The sequence below is a fragment of the Chanos chanos genome, chromosome 2 (genome assembly GCF_902362185.1).
Source record: "Chanos chanos chromosome 2, fChaCha1.1, whole genome shotgun sequence".
Taxonomy (NCBI): Eukaryota; Metazoa; Chordata; class Actinopteri; order Gonorynchiformes; family Chanidae; genus Chanos; species Chanos chanos.
Window position 1 is genome coordinate 37439773 of NC_044496.1, and position 14823 is coordinate 37454595.

Consider the following 14823-nt stretch of genomic DNA (forward strand, 5'->3'; position numbering starts at 1 on the left):
TTACTGTAACTGAGGCACACTGGACATACAAATAATGGACTGCTCCTCTGATGAATGCTCTCCCTTTTTCTCTGGGATTGAGGAGGACACAAACACGTCTCTTTGGTATGCAGAAAGGAATCCAGATGGAAAGAACGAAAGCATCTCTTAAGGAGAGAAATTAAAAAATGATCGAGAGGGCTAAAAGCACAGCATTCTCATCAAGGTCACAAAGACAGTTTTGTTTTTTGTTTGTTTTATATAGCTATGCAATCTTTGTCCATGAAATGCATGAGTTGGATTAAGTTGGATTCCCTTTCCCGCTGCAAATTGCTTTTTCATATCTCACTCTGTTATTGCTAAAAGAACTGGAGCTTGGCGACAATCATATCAAACTCTTCTCCAGTTGAATGAAGGGCTCCCTCAAATGCATTATCTTATAGTCAGCCATTCACCCCTTCTATATTTTTACTTTGCTCTGAACCCTGGTTCCCTGTTTTAACTGGATATGTTAGCGTCAACTATCTCTTAACTCAATATTTTTTTCCAGTATTTGATGTAATAGAGGGCATTTGACTTCACTTTGAATAAATAATTTTCTGTGGTTTGTTGACTGAGTGAATGCATGTCTGTTTTCAGCTATTTTCATCAACATTTAATGTATTGAATTGGTTCAAAATAGGAAATTAAGGACAATCGTTACTCACAGAATAGTCCAACTGTAATGGCCTGTCAAACATAACATACTTATGCAGTGGCCTGTCAAAAACAGTACACAACCCTATAGTGTAAATGACTAAGCTAAATACTTTATGGCCACATCTGCAATGGGAGTTCAGAATATACACCAAAGTGTACAAAATCATTATTATACAGCCATGTAAGCGATCCGAAATCGTAGCCATGGGTGGTATATGAGAGGTCCAATACAGTAGACTCCTCCATTTGGTTCAGTCTAACTCTGCTTGACCTCCTTCGGCGACTACAGCTGAGCAGTCTCCACAATAAAGATGGGAAAGTGATTATGTGTGTGTCTATCCTGTCGTATAACGTGTAATGACTTTTTAAGCAGAATGAGATCGTTAGAAGCTCGCTGCCTCAGCGTTCAGCGGTGTGATTACACTGAGCACGCGTCGGGCGCGGTAAATCTCGCAGGCGGATGCTAAGGGAACTGTCCTTAGTCATATTAGTTGGGTGATGATTTATGAGTCACTTTCCTTTTCCGCTTTAAAGAACAAGGTGGAAACAGATCCGAACCAAGGACCTGTATTGTTCTGAAACACGAACGCGGTGCTTCGTTTGTGCGAAGGGTGCTATTTTCTGTTAGAAATTGTGTGTGTGTGTGTGTGTGTGTGTGTGTGTGTGTAAATTCGGATGATACTCTATGTAACAGATTGCTGTTCTTTTGCTAGGTCATTCATAATCACACTCCGTTGTAATCAGAAGCACTTTGGGGCCGTATGCTCTGCGTACATGTTCTTTAGAGTGTCAGTCTTCAGAATATAAGACCCTAAGGATTTTGCCATATATTAAAGCACAAATTGCTAAGCGGACGCCTCCTCCCCCCAACTTGGTTTAAAACCCATTAAAATGGTGTTCCATTAGCGAGTGCAGAAATGAGAAACTCGGCTGGCAGCATTTCCATTTTCTGGAACCTGTAATGACACATAGAGATAATCATCTCCTGAGTAATAAAATACCTTCACTTCCCAAAAGCAAAGAAATTAATTTTGATTTACAAATGTAACAGAATTTCAGCCCATGGTGCTACTCATCTAATCGAAAAAGATCAAATTTTCTGTGTTACGTAACCGGTTATCGGACATGAAAAGGAGAGAGAGAGAGCATTTTAAAACTGTGTGGCTGTGTGCAGTCATTAGGGAACGAAGACCAAGCTAATATGCAGTTAATTCCTCATCCTGTTACCCCCAGGTCCCTTTATGAGTGCTGTATTTAAAAATCCGTCGGAATGCACCGCTGATGATGCGGCTTCATTAATTACAGCCCTCGGAGAGAGCAGCTGCTGACTTAGATTCCGGCAGGACGGCTTCTGTTTGACTCTGATACAGTCAGTAAGCCTGGCGGGGTTGTAAAGTAGCCATTAGGGCATTGATTCCCGACCGAATGAGGAAAACGGGCTGTCAGCGACTCTTGCTCTCTCTGACTCCAACACAAGCCAATGTATGTTGGCCTTGACTGCCCTGTAATCTCGTTTACCCACCGACACGCTCTCACACGGTGGCCTCAGCAGGATTGCGTAACACCTTTACTTTGCGCGGAGCATTTTTAGATCTGGTTCGATAACACTTTCAGACGTGGCATCTGATACGCGCACTTCAGACAAACATTACACGCATTATTTAGTTATGGTTCTATTATTATGTCTGTTGGCTTCTGGGAAAATCGTTTGAATAGAATTCTGTGTATAGGGGTCAGGCATTCAAAGCTATCAGAGGGAAATGAGTGGTCAACACAGAATGTCTTTATAAAGAACATGCCCTGTGGCATGTGTGTCCTTCCGTTTGCACATAAGTATTTCAGTCGTGCGTTACTACTACTGGTGGTAAAACGCCATAAATTGATCTGTAAACTGATATAAACCTGCTCTAAATGGCTCGCACTGTACTCGTATTGAAATGACTTGAATCCGTATGTTTTCTGCTCTTTCTCTCTCTCTCTCTCTCTCTCTCTCTCTCTGTCTCTGTCTCCCTCTCCCCCCCCCCTCTCTCTCTGAAGGTCAAAAGGTTAGAGAGAGAAAAGAAGGACACTGCTGTTGCTGCTGTAGCCTTCCTGTTTGTTTACACCTGCCAGCTCCAGCGCTAGTGTCTTGTTTATGCATGTCTCTTCCCACAAATAGAGAATCAGTCAGGGATGACAGCTTTATTGTCCTCCTTTACATGAAGATCTTGTCCGACACCATTTCCGCTCTTGAGTTTGTGCATAAGTGTGCAAATTATATACCGTTTCCTGTGGAAGAAGACAGAACAGACACCATAAATTTCCCTCATGGTTCTAAATCACAAATGAATGTATCAGCCTTTCCAACCGAGTGATTTTTTTTTTTTTTTGCTTTTGAATTCTTTAAAGGCGCCAAGCGTGTGCATCTGATTAAATATGTGTTTGTTGTGTGGTGTTTGGCCTTGTCTTTCAACTCACAAATGATTTTTTTCCCTATGAAATTTTCAAGTCCTTGTTTCCTTTTTTTAGGCTGTTAAATATTGCTGCTAAAACAGGCAGTTAAAACACAGAATTCCACAAGACCTGTCCGATCCATGAGTAATTCTCCCAGAACTGGACCAACAGGGCCAGACATATCCAAACTGGATAGAAAAGGTTTCTTTAAATGTCTTAAGAACTGACTTGAATGTCTTCAGACCTGAACAAAAAAAAAAAATCTTTCTTTTCTTTTCTTTTCTTTTCTATTCTTGTTTTCCTAAGACTCAGATTTGTCACAAGTCTTATTTCATTAAGGTATGTGAGGAGGGTGGTCAAACAGCTTTTTGATGCTTTGATGTTCCTGTAGAGGGAGCTGTACTCTCAGAACTCTCCTGCACATCTGGTCTGACGTTATCGTTGCTTGTCAACCCAAAGTTTCTTTTCTGTACGTAAAGACACTTTTGTTGATCTGCCTCCCCTTTTCTTGTCACTGTGGCCTTATTTATGGTCACCTGTTGTCATCTAAATCTTAGACTTCCTCTGTTGCGGACAGCTCCTCATTCACTACGACAACAGAATATTTGCTGACAGCGCGAATTAAAGCATTTCTGAATCATCTTGTCTTGACAAGTCAAAATCAAAGTCTTGATTGGAGCAGTAGCCCAACTCAGACCTCTGAGTCTTTTAGAGGACCGAGTGTGGAGCAGAGATGTCATTTATGAATGTATCATGCCCAAGTTCAGTTTGCTGTATTATTCATATACAGTTTAAGGGGCAATAGATGCTGTTCAGTTCCAAGTATGTCGCTAATTTTCTAAATCAAATAAAATATTATTTATTGAAGAACGCTTTCCGGGATGGTATACAAACAGCTACTTTTGAAATTAAAGAAAAAGACATTGTTCAAGGAAACTTGGTAATATGGCTATAAGCAGAAAAATGTCCTCCTATTATTTTTTTCATGGTGGAATCCAGAACTGGGTGAGGTCACAGTGAAGGTCTTCATGGTCCTAACCGGTCTCTGGAAGACAGATGTGGGCCTTTCCTCTCCATACTCCACCACTGCAGATGGTGTCTGTAATGGGCAGGTGGGGTAATTTAGAAGACTGTAAACTTTAACAGCTTGCAATACCCACTCAAAGGATTAATAACTATGCTGATGAACCAGTAAAAAAAGAACACACGGTATAGTAATGTATGATGGCTCATCTCTGGTTTTCAACAGTCATTCTTTGTTTAGTGATAAATTTTGAAGATAAACTTTAAACTTGGTTTCACCTATCTCAATGATATGACTCTCTAGATGAAGACCTTTAAGTAGAGACTTACAGCTGTCAGGGCTTAGTATAGTTTTATCTTAACAGTCAGATGTAAAGATATTTTAAGTAACCTGTGCGTGCTAACTGTGTGAAATCTTGGAGGATTTCACCTTACAGTTACACAAGAAGTTCCACTATGATTGGTTCACTATTTCCATGTGATAACTCTGACTACTGGTGTATCTGATGAACCGAACTAAGGAGTATTGCAAAAAAAAAAAGTAGCAAATGGAAATTTTCTCCTTTAACACACTTGTACACGCCCATACACACACACACACACACACACACACACACACACACACAAACAAACAAACAAAAATAGAGGTCAAGCAAACACCCACATAGGAAAGGCTCTGTTGATTGGTGCACTGAGTGCACAGAGGCTTGGACCTCTGTGATTTTTGGTGGTCTAAGTGGTCTTTCTTTCTTTCTTACTTTCTTTCCTCCAACCCCACAAAGTCCTCTGATGTTAAACCAGTACAATTATATTCCGTTAAGTGTACAACGTCTTTACCATGCAGTTACCCCATAGCTGCCTCTCAGCAACACGGCTAATGGTCACGAGAGTCGCTGAGTTAGTGGGCAGCAGTGGAACCCCCCCCCCCCCTAAAAACCATAAATCTCACCCACTCCACTCACAATTGGCTCAGCCAAAGCTCTGTATGCATGCTGTACCCACTCTCTTTCTCTTTCTCTCTCTCTCTCTCTAATTACTGTACCAGCAACCTCAATCACTTAATGCGTCTTAAATGTCAACCCTAGTAGCTATAGATATCAACAGAGCACTGCACGTAATTAATGTATAGTGTGTTAAATGTGTTTTATGTGCAGATGTGTAGTCAATGCAATGTTTTAATAGTGAAAATACATTAGTTTGGTATGATAATTTTCAATAATTCTTACGCTATGGAAAGAAAAAGAATTTTAACTTATGTTGTTATAATAAAATATTGCAGCTCTTTCAGTCTCTATCAGTTTCAAAAGACTGTTGCTCTTGAAATTGGATTTTTACTGCCAGAATTCTCCTCAGTGTATGTAAAATGCTTACATCCAAAATAAACCAAGAAAACAACTTAATTAAACATATTGATTTTATTTAATTAATAAATTAAGAATATATTTAATAACCACAGATATTTCACAGAGTTTGGAACAAATACATACAAACAAACAAAGACAAAAAGACAGCTGAAATATTCTCAGTTTTGTAGCATGACTGTTGGATTCCATTAGTGTAAATTGCTCAACCCCCCTGGAAAGGAGAAAGTGTAGGTTCCCAGGATATTCGTCTGTAATAGAGAATTCAGTGTGGCTGGGTTTGTCACAGTCTCATTGTTTTTTCCAGTTTTCTGGGAAGAGTCGTCTCCACTTGTCATGCTGCAGGAAGTAACAGAGTCAGTCATTACCTAGCTTCAAACAGTATTTGTCAACCAGAGAGGAATGAACAGAATAGTCAGGGAACTATGACACAAGTCATGAATCAAGTGAACAGTAATAGAATGAATATGGAATAATAAGCTGATAAAGACAGTGTGTGTGTGTATGTGTGTGTGTGTGTGTGTGTGTGGGTGTGCGGGTGTTAGTGTTTGTTTGTGTAAGAATCATATATGTCTGTATTGGTCTCTCACCTTGTTGCGGCTGGTTGACTCTGGTTGCTTTGGTCTGTATTCCTGCTGTGTTGTATAGGTACTGCTGTGGGCAGGGTTGTGGCTCTGCGTTCCAGCAGTGGGCAGATGTTTGGGTATCTGCTCGTAAGTGTTCTCTGTGACGAAACGGTTTGGCGTAGGGTTGCAGGGCACTTCTGCGTAGGTGTTGTCGTTTGACTCTGTTACCGTGGAGATGTACTGTGCTTTGTCCCTGCGGTTGCTGGGCGGTCCGGACAAATGATAGAGCTGCGTGTCGCACAGCTTGTCCAGGCTGTGGCTGTGGGGGGACATTTCAGGGCTAGGCGACCTCCTGAAGGGTTGCCTTGGCTCCTGGAGAGAGAGAGTTTGCCCTGTTACCCGATGCAACTGGCAATATTTGGGGGTGTCTAGCCTATAGGACTGATTTGCCTCTTTGTCGTCGTCCAGAAGGGGCAGTGATTTGCTCCTGCAGTCGATGAGGCTGAGTTCAGAATAAACTGTGCTTGTGCTCACAGGCTCTGGTTTGAACACCCTGATCTGGTTGTCGGGGACTCTGGTTCTAGGCTGTTCCAGCCGGGCGTAGACTAGTCCACTCGTAGGGTCACTGTAATCCTCAAGAGAAGCTGTCTTCACGGGGCTGACACGTTTTGGCACGGGCGGCACAGCCTGTATGAATATAAAATCATTTAGAAATGTTTACCTCCATTCTTCATGAGTTTCAAGCACAGTTCATGTACAAAGAAAAAAAGAAGAAACATTTTGTAAGGAAGTTGTTAGGGTCATTAGACCCAGATCTTAAGTAATAATAGCAATATCAATATTGAGCAATATCAGAATAATACAAATATAAAACAAAATACTGTAATAATTATTGGAAATTTAACATTAGGTTGTTTCAGTGACTGTGTGTTTGTGTGTAGGCCTAACATTAAGTGACGTACCGGTGGGCTTCTGTTGGTTTTGCGTGGTAACACAGGCAGAGGTGGGCCTTCATCAGGCTGGCCACTCCTGGATGACCCTGGATGATCCCGGATGACCCTGGCAGCTTTGACATTCCCACCTGGTCTTCCTTTTGGATCAATCTGCACCACATCATAGAGCTCGTTGGTGGCAGACTAGAACACACACAAAGACACACATTAAGTCAGACAAGCCCCACTTTCGAAACTTAATTAAAGCAATATTCAAATATCAAATACTTAAATTCAAAGGTCGTATTAATGCCAAAACTGCATGTTAATCATCAAATTGATCACAGAATCAGTTTTCACCTCAAAGCAAGATAGTGTCAGGTACTCCCCAAACGGCTCGATGGGTCTGGTTTTATAATGCTCGATTAGACTGGTGAGAGTATCGTGCATCTCCGTATCTCCCGTGACGATGAACTGTCCCGCTTTGTTCTGATTGATGACAAAATGTCGGCATCGATCACGTCCTCTGAAACGGAAATTAACGAGAGTTTGATTTTCCTTCCCAAACTGCATAGAATTCATCTACACACTAAAAATGATTCAATCTCCACACCTTCAAGGAAATGCAAATAGTTTGGAGAATTTTTCTCCCTTTCAGGAAGTTACTCTTGGTTGGGCGTTTTGTTGGGGACAACGGTTGCCTGTGTGGTGGTGTAATCCAGCACCGGAGAGAGTGAGTTGGATGTTAAACGGGGAGACAGATTAACTCACTTGTATGAGAGGATGTAACCGGCCGCTTTGTCGCTGAGACGAATGAGGAAACAGCCCAGCTCTTTATCTCTGAGATGATCTTCAGCGTCCCTGCGGAAAAAAAAAAGTCACATGGAAATTTACACTTCCACAAAAATTCATCTATTTGTTTATGTTGGACTCTATAAACCCTTTTGTTGTAGCAAAACAAAAAAAGATACCTGGTAAGTGACACGAATGTACCCATAAACAGGATGTCTGTGTGTCAGCGTGGTTTTATTAGTGTGAAATGAACTAATCTTTCAGAAATAAAGATGGTGAATTTATGTCCAACACTTAAAAGAACTAAGCATCTAAAAATGAATATAATTTGTTACAAAGTACTTGAAAAGAAATTATGTTTTCTAAAATTAATAATCTTAATAATTTCCCCCTAAAAATTAAATGTGTTATGCTGTATATGCAGTTCATGTGACGATAATTCAAACAGGAATATATAATTTCATCAACAGAGTTTATTTCCATCAGTTGCCATAGTTACATTGTGTACCTCAGTTATGCTGAAGTTTTACTGAACAAAAGCTGTTCTGACAACCAAGTGGTACTTTGCATTAGGTTTGGGATTAGACTTTAAGTTAAACTTGTGTCAGAACAATATCCGCTCCATTAAATATTAAAATGTATCATTATTGTAATAATTACTAAGGTCTTTTTAAAGTTGCTTACTTTCTGCTGATGAAGCCTTGGAACCAGGCAGGAAAGTTGCCATTGTGAAGAATGAGAGGGGCTTGTGTCTCTGTGAACCACTTTAGAGCAAGTTCTCTCAGTCTGCTCTCTGTGCTGTTGGCTTGGGTCTCCAGAGCTGTCGCCTGGTTCTGATCCATCCTGACGCGCTCCTGATCCGATGGAAAAACACAGGAGAAGGTTATAACATGTCTGTTCTGCTCCAGTGACTGACGGCATCAGAGCCTGGACTAGGAGCCCATCGACGCTCTTAGCCTCATTTGCCTATTTTCCAGCGAATGTCACTGAGTAACTGTGGCCTGCTCAACATGACTTTTGTTCTTGTTTATCTTGCTGGGGCTGGCCTGTGCAGCAGTCACATTTTACTATTTTACACAGGCACTCAAGGCTGTGAGGTATCTAAGTGTCCTTTTGCATTTTAGAGGCATGAGTTTTTAGAGGCATATTTTTGTTTTTGAGTGCATGTTTTTGTGTGTGTATGTGTGTGTGAATGTGTGTGTTTGTGTGTGCGTTATTTATTTTATTTATTTATAGTCATGCAAAGCCAGTTTATTTATTTTACTCATACAAAGCCACAGAGACCACCCTACAGAAAACGCACTGTTGCTTTTTGGTGCAAAAGCAGATATTTAATGTAATAGAACAAAACGTTTCTAAGACTCGAACTTCATGGATTTTAAGTTGTTTTACATTTATCTGAGTTATGAGTTGAGAAATACGGTGAGTCATGAATGAAACAACTTATTGAAATTGCATTTCTGTCATTTTTTTTTTAAAAAAGATTAAGAGGAGACATAGGTGACTTACTTTCAGGCGAAACATCAGGCAAGCCTGAAATATGTGTGATTTTGGCCTCTTCTGATCCATCGACCTCGAAACAGCAAGGCAGGAGAGTTGATTTTTAGAGCTAAGGCGTCTACAGCAGAGAGAGCTGTGCCAAGGAGTTACTGTGTTCACACACACACACACACACACACACACACACACACACACACACACAGAGAGAGACATTCACACAACAAAAAACGTATTCATGAATTTTCACAGCCAAAAAAGCACATGCAAGCATATCAGTATATCACACACTCCACCTTCCTGTTAACACTGTTTACAGACCACCAATGTCAGCTGACACTAATTTACCACATTTAAAAGAACACAGATTTAGGCATGGTATTAAATTTAATATAAACTAATATTCATATTAATGTAAAAAAAAATCACTTGTATAGGCGAAATGTTTTAGCATTAAATATATTTTAAAAATCACACCAGAAAATACCTAATTTTCTACAGTGTGACAAAATTGTCTCTGTTGCCCTCAGGAGTATGATGAGAGCGTGACCTGAGAGATCTGAAGGGTACCATCATAATGGAGGCTGATGACATACCTGGAAGCGAACTTGGCTGCATGCGATTTGATTTGAGTCTCATCTTCCTCAAAGCTAAAGAAGCTTTCTGTTCACCTGCTCAGACGGTGGCTGCCTCTGAATAACTGAAAGATGTTTTGAGGGAGGATGAATTCTGACTTGGCTCATATAGACATGTGACATTTACATTACGCATTGTTCCACGGTCCCTCGGAAAGTTGAGGGTGTTGAGCAAAGGTGTATCACAGAGGTCACGTCAGACACACGCTGAGACTGCGAGAGAGAGAGAGAGAGAGAGAGAGAGAGAGAGGAGGGGAAAGTAGCGCAGAGAATACAAGGTTTTTCATCGTGCAAGAGTTTCCTGAAGTTGAGTGGAACCCAGAAGACAGAGGAAAATGTGGTCTCTGCAGACTGTACGTCTGCTCAGAGTGGTGGATGGTTTAACTGAAGAACGTCTGACGTTAGATTACAGGCGGGGAAGACAGTACTGTACCACATAATTCTGCATTTATCGATTTACATTTCAATCTCTTTGTTCTCCACAGAATTAATTTTCATAATGAGTAAGCATTATTGGTCTGTAATAGAAAATTACATTTAGTGGGGTTGGATTCCAAAAATAAACACAGGTTTATTTCATAATCTCCTTTTTTTTTTTTTAAATCTTGCATAATTCTGTATGTCCTTAATCCACTTGAAATTAAAAGCATTTTTTGAGTGTTACTTGGAAAAAATTACTTTCTTGTAGAAAGCCTTTCAAAAAGCAGATTCACTCCATGTGATGTTGACAACTTTCAATTCATCAGTGGAGTATTTTTTGTGTGTGTGTGTGTGATGATCAGTCTGATGATCAGTATAACTGTTCTATCATGTACTGTAATTATGGAGATGTTTACATATTCTTCTGAAATGACTGCCTGTTTGTTTTGTGGGTACAGATGAGATTATAACCTAGATTAGTCATCACACTGGAGGCTTGGTGATACAGAATGTGACACGCCTTTTCCTCTGTGAATGGGACAACTTCCTTGTGTGAGTGTGTGTGTGTGTGTGTGTGTGTGTCACAGTGGAGAATAGGATTTCATGCTTCATCAACTCCTCTGTGTGTATGTGGTTGTGTGTGTGTGTGTGCTTTAAATGTGTGAATTTTTACCACTCAGATTTAATGTATCACGGCATAAAGGGGGACCACTGTACATTTTACCTCAGATTTAAGGTGGGGGCTTTACTTTCTCAATAACTGTACCCATAATGAGTCACTGTCATGAATCCCATAGTGCCACGTTACAGACCTCTAGACAGTCAAACCATACAGATCCCTCAAACATGACCAAAAATATTTTTAAAATGGACGCAGAGTAAATTAAAAGTTTATTTTTTTCAAAGATCTGATAGGCATGACCTAGTTTCAGACTCTTTTAGATCTGTTGATACAAAAGGAGCTGCTCTGCACTGGAACTCAAAGAACACTATGTGACTAATGTACCACACTTTGTACCATGCTAATTAGATCCGCCGTGGAGGAGTCTTCTTGCACAATTTTGCTGCGTGGCAACATATTCCATGTATGTTTACAAGAAGTGTTCGGTACATATGAAACATTGTCATCAGTTCTTTCAACCATGCTCTAACCCTTATTTTTTTTCCCACACGTAAAACACATTTGAATAGTCACACAGTTTGGTGTGGCGTACTACGAACAGCTGTAAAATTTAAACCGGATCCCTTTTAACATTTATATACAGCCGTTGCATCTATCTGTTAGTCATATCTCTTAGAAATAATTATTTACTCAATTGTCCTTGCGAATATGTTTAAATAAGTAGAATTAAAGACACCGAAGCTGGAGTACTCTGTTATTTTTAAAAATGTATAATATACATTACATTGAGATGTTTTGTTTTACATGTAAAACTTTACCCTTTAAGCTTTTAGCTGTGGAGTTTTACAGACCATAGTGCATTTGTAGTAAAAAAAAAAATTTGAGAGCCTTTATTTCAGTCATAGTTTTTTTGACGACTGCATTTTTTGTGGCTGTATTCAGTGATTATTACTCATATATGTATTTATCTGGAGTCTCTTCTGCAGGAAAAAGAAAGTATATGAAATAGACCATCATTTTCATCAAGTTGAAGTGAGCATTGAAGTTTAACTTTATTGCAAATGAAGTCAGTGTGTGATTCTATGTTTATGTGTGTGGAGTGTGGAGGCTTGGAGAGAGCAGAGTAGCCTCTCACCATGTGGGGGAGAGAACTGTCTGGCTTTCAGATACTGACATTTCAGAAAGGTCAACCAAGACATGTTGAGATGATAGAGAATGTCAAGGTGACAGACATTTGTATTTTTGGCCACAGGCATTTTTAAACTGATATAGGAGTCAACTGGTGGCCATATGTCCTATGAAAAATAATGATTCAGTTAGAACCAAATGAATAAATAATGTCACTTTAAAAGCTTGTCAAGATATCACACTTGCTCTTCAAACACCAGTGAAATGTTCTCCAGTGGTTAAATTTGTCACTTGTTTTGTTTGCTTCAAATTCTGCTTATAGAAAGCTTGGGACCTCTCATGACATCAAACAAATGACGCATCTGGTTTGATCTGTGTGGTACAGGAAACCAATGTGTTTTCCTTTACCTCCTGAGCAGTTCGTCTCATACAAACAAAAACCTCCAGGAGCTATGACAACCAGGGGAAAAAAATCAGTTTACGGCTCACTTGGGAGAAATGACTTACATTTTTCTGGAAGTCATTACATCTGCCTACTGGAATACTGAACCACGGGCAGGTCCCCTACTGTATGTGTAGGGCTAATGTAATCCGACAGGTGTCTAAATACATGTGCTTGAATATGTCCAGGTTCAGGTCTGTTTCTAGTTTGCTATGTCTGACAGCCAGTTTTGTTCACTGAAAGCTGCACGGTAGGCTTCTGAAATCAAGAGCATTACCTTTGATATCCTGTATCTTAAAACTCATCTGCAGCAGTCAAAGGATTTTCCATGTCTGGACCTTAGAGATATCCACAGATTAACTGATTTGCATAGACAGTAAATTTTAGATCTGTCTTCTGACTTTTTTTTTTTTTTTTTGAGAAATGTCATGTACGTGACTGCAGCTTGCCCTATCTAGAACAGTATTAGGCCGAAGGCAACACTTGGTTGTGGTCCAACAGAAGCACTTGAATACTGTGTTAGATTGGTCTGTCACACTACATTAAAATGGTGTGGCTTCAATTGTGAATCACACACTATTATCTTGCTAACATATACCACAGTTACATAGATAAATATAGCTGCAAGCAGCAGTGAAGGGGCCTAGCACCACAGGTCCAGCAGCTAGACAACTAATAAGGACAGCCTCTGGAAAAGACACCAGTCCATCACAGGGTGAACAGACACACTGAAACCCACTGTGCTCTATGAGGGTGCCAGATTCCAATGAAGTACACATAGGGCTTCTACGGCCTGCCATAGAAAACCATTGAAAAAAACGATAATACCAAGATGGCAGAAAAACAAAATGGCCAACACAGAGGGCTCATAATTTCCCAGCTAGATTCCAATTTAAAGCTCACATCTAGCCAGGTACAGATCAAATACCCGGATGTGTCCTCGATTCGTGGGTCTTATCAAGGATGCATCAGGAGGTGACTTGTGTGGACTTGGGTAGTCAAGTTTCCCAGAATGCATTTCACACAAAGTTTGGACTCGTGAGCTGAACTTAGTAAGTCCAAACTCCCAAGAATGGGAGTTCATACTTGACGTATTCTGTATTGCGAAACGGTTCAAGTTTGGCGTGACTCCAACCAAGCATCACTGACATATAGCTCACTTCCTCTTTTGGTGTATTCGCCATCAAATTTCATTGGACGACAGCAGCCATATCATTTGCGCTAGCAAAATTCTTTGTATAACTTTTGGTCAGAACCCTCTGTAGATGATGCATTCTGAATTTGGTGGCGATAGGATCAATGATCTAAGACTAGTTCACAAAAGCAGGTTTTTTCGAAAATTCAAAATTGTGGAAAATCCAACATGGCAGACTTTAACGGCAATGGGTGAGTAAGAACACAATTCGTCCCGGCTGCCCATTCTGCACATGCGAGTGTTTGCGCAAAAGTCAACTAACCCTATCCCTAACTCTAACCCTAACTCTAATTGTCAGTGCGTGCATGTGCAGAATGGATCGTGCTTCCGGGGACAAATTGTGCGCTTACAGGGTGCATTCGAATTGAGATGACCCAGTGATTCAGGGGGAAAAAGTCCTAGGACAAACGGTTCAAAAGTGATATGCAAAAATGTACCTTGAAGTTGGGCCTGTTGGTGGCACTACAGAGGTGGATGAATTGACCCCAAATTTGGTGCTTGGATATTTTGGACTGTGCTCTATCAATGAGCTAAATTTCATGAAAATCCACCAAGGGGTTCTATGGGCTGCCATAGAATTCTGACAATTACAATAAGTGCCTTGCACCTTCGTTGCTTGGCCCCTAATTGCACCAGAAATATGCAAAAGGGCGTACAAACTAGGGGACAAAACAACAAGCTTAATGGTAGACTTGTCGTGTGGTATTCGTGACAGTTAGTTCGGTAGGGCAGTCCAGCTAAGAAAAACTAGGTGCTGTGGGAGGAAAACGAAAAACCGATGCCCTGAAATGTGTCCCATCACTCCCCCACTGTCCCGCCTCGACAACTGAACGGTGTCAAATTTGTGTAGTGCTCTCTCTCCCTCTAGCGGTGGATCAAAGTAGGTCTTAGAAAGAAAAACCGAAGTGTGAAATTATTCAGCGCAACGTCAAGCTGATAATTTACACACTTTTAATGTATACGAGTAAAACTTCTGAAAGATCCTAGTAAATATATGAATGTCTCTAGTGTTTTCAATGTCTATCAAAAACAAAATAACAAAATGAAATGTCACGGTGGCCAATTTCACAGAGCGTATTTGTGCCTATATTACTCATTG

At 40.4% G+C, this 14823-nt stretch overlaps 1 protein-coding gene across 1 annotated transcript; it reads right to left on the reverse strand.

Annotated features, from left to right (window-relative positions):
* Positions 1-1580: 1580 nt before the first annotated feature.
* On the reverse strand, positions 1581-9855 carry LOC115804816 (uncharacterized). The gene is made up of 8 exons (XM_030765310.1): positions 9782-9855; positions 9295-9403; positions 8470-8639; positions 7765-7854; positions 7354-7519; positions 7024-7197; positions 6086-6748; positions 1581-1634 (listed from the first exon to the last, which is right to left on the reverse strand). The coding sequence occupies exons 1-8, from the start codon at positions 9853-9855 to the stop codon at positions 1581-1583; spliced, it is 1500 nt and encodes a 499-aa protein (XP_030621170.1).
* Between the last annotated feature and the right edge of the window lie 4968 nt (positions 9856-14823).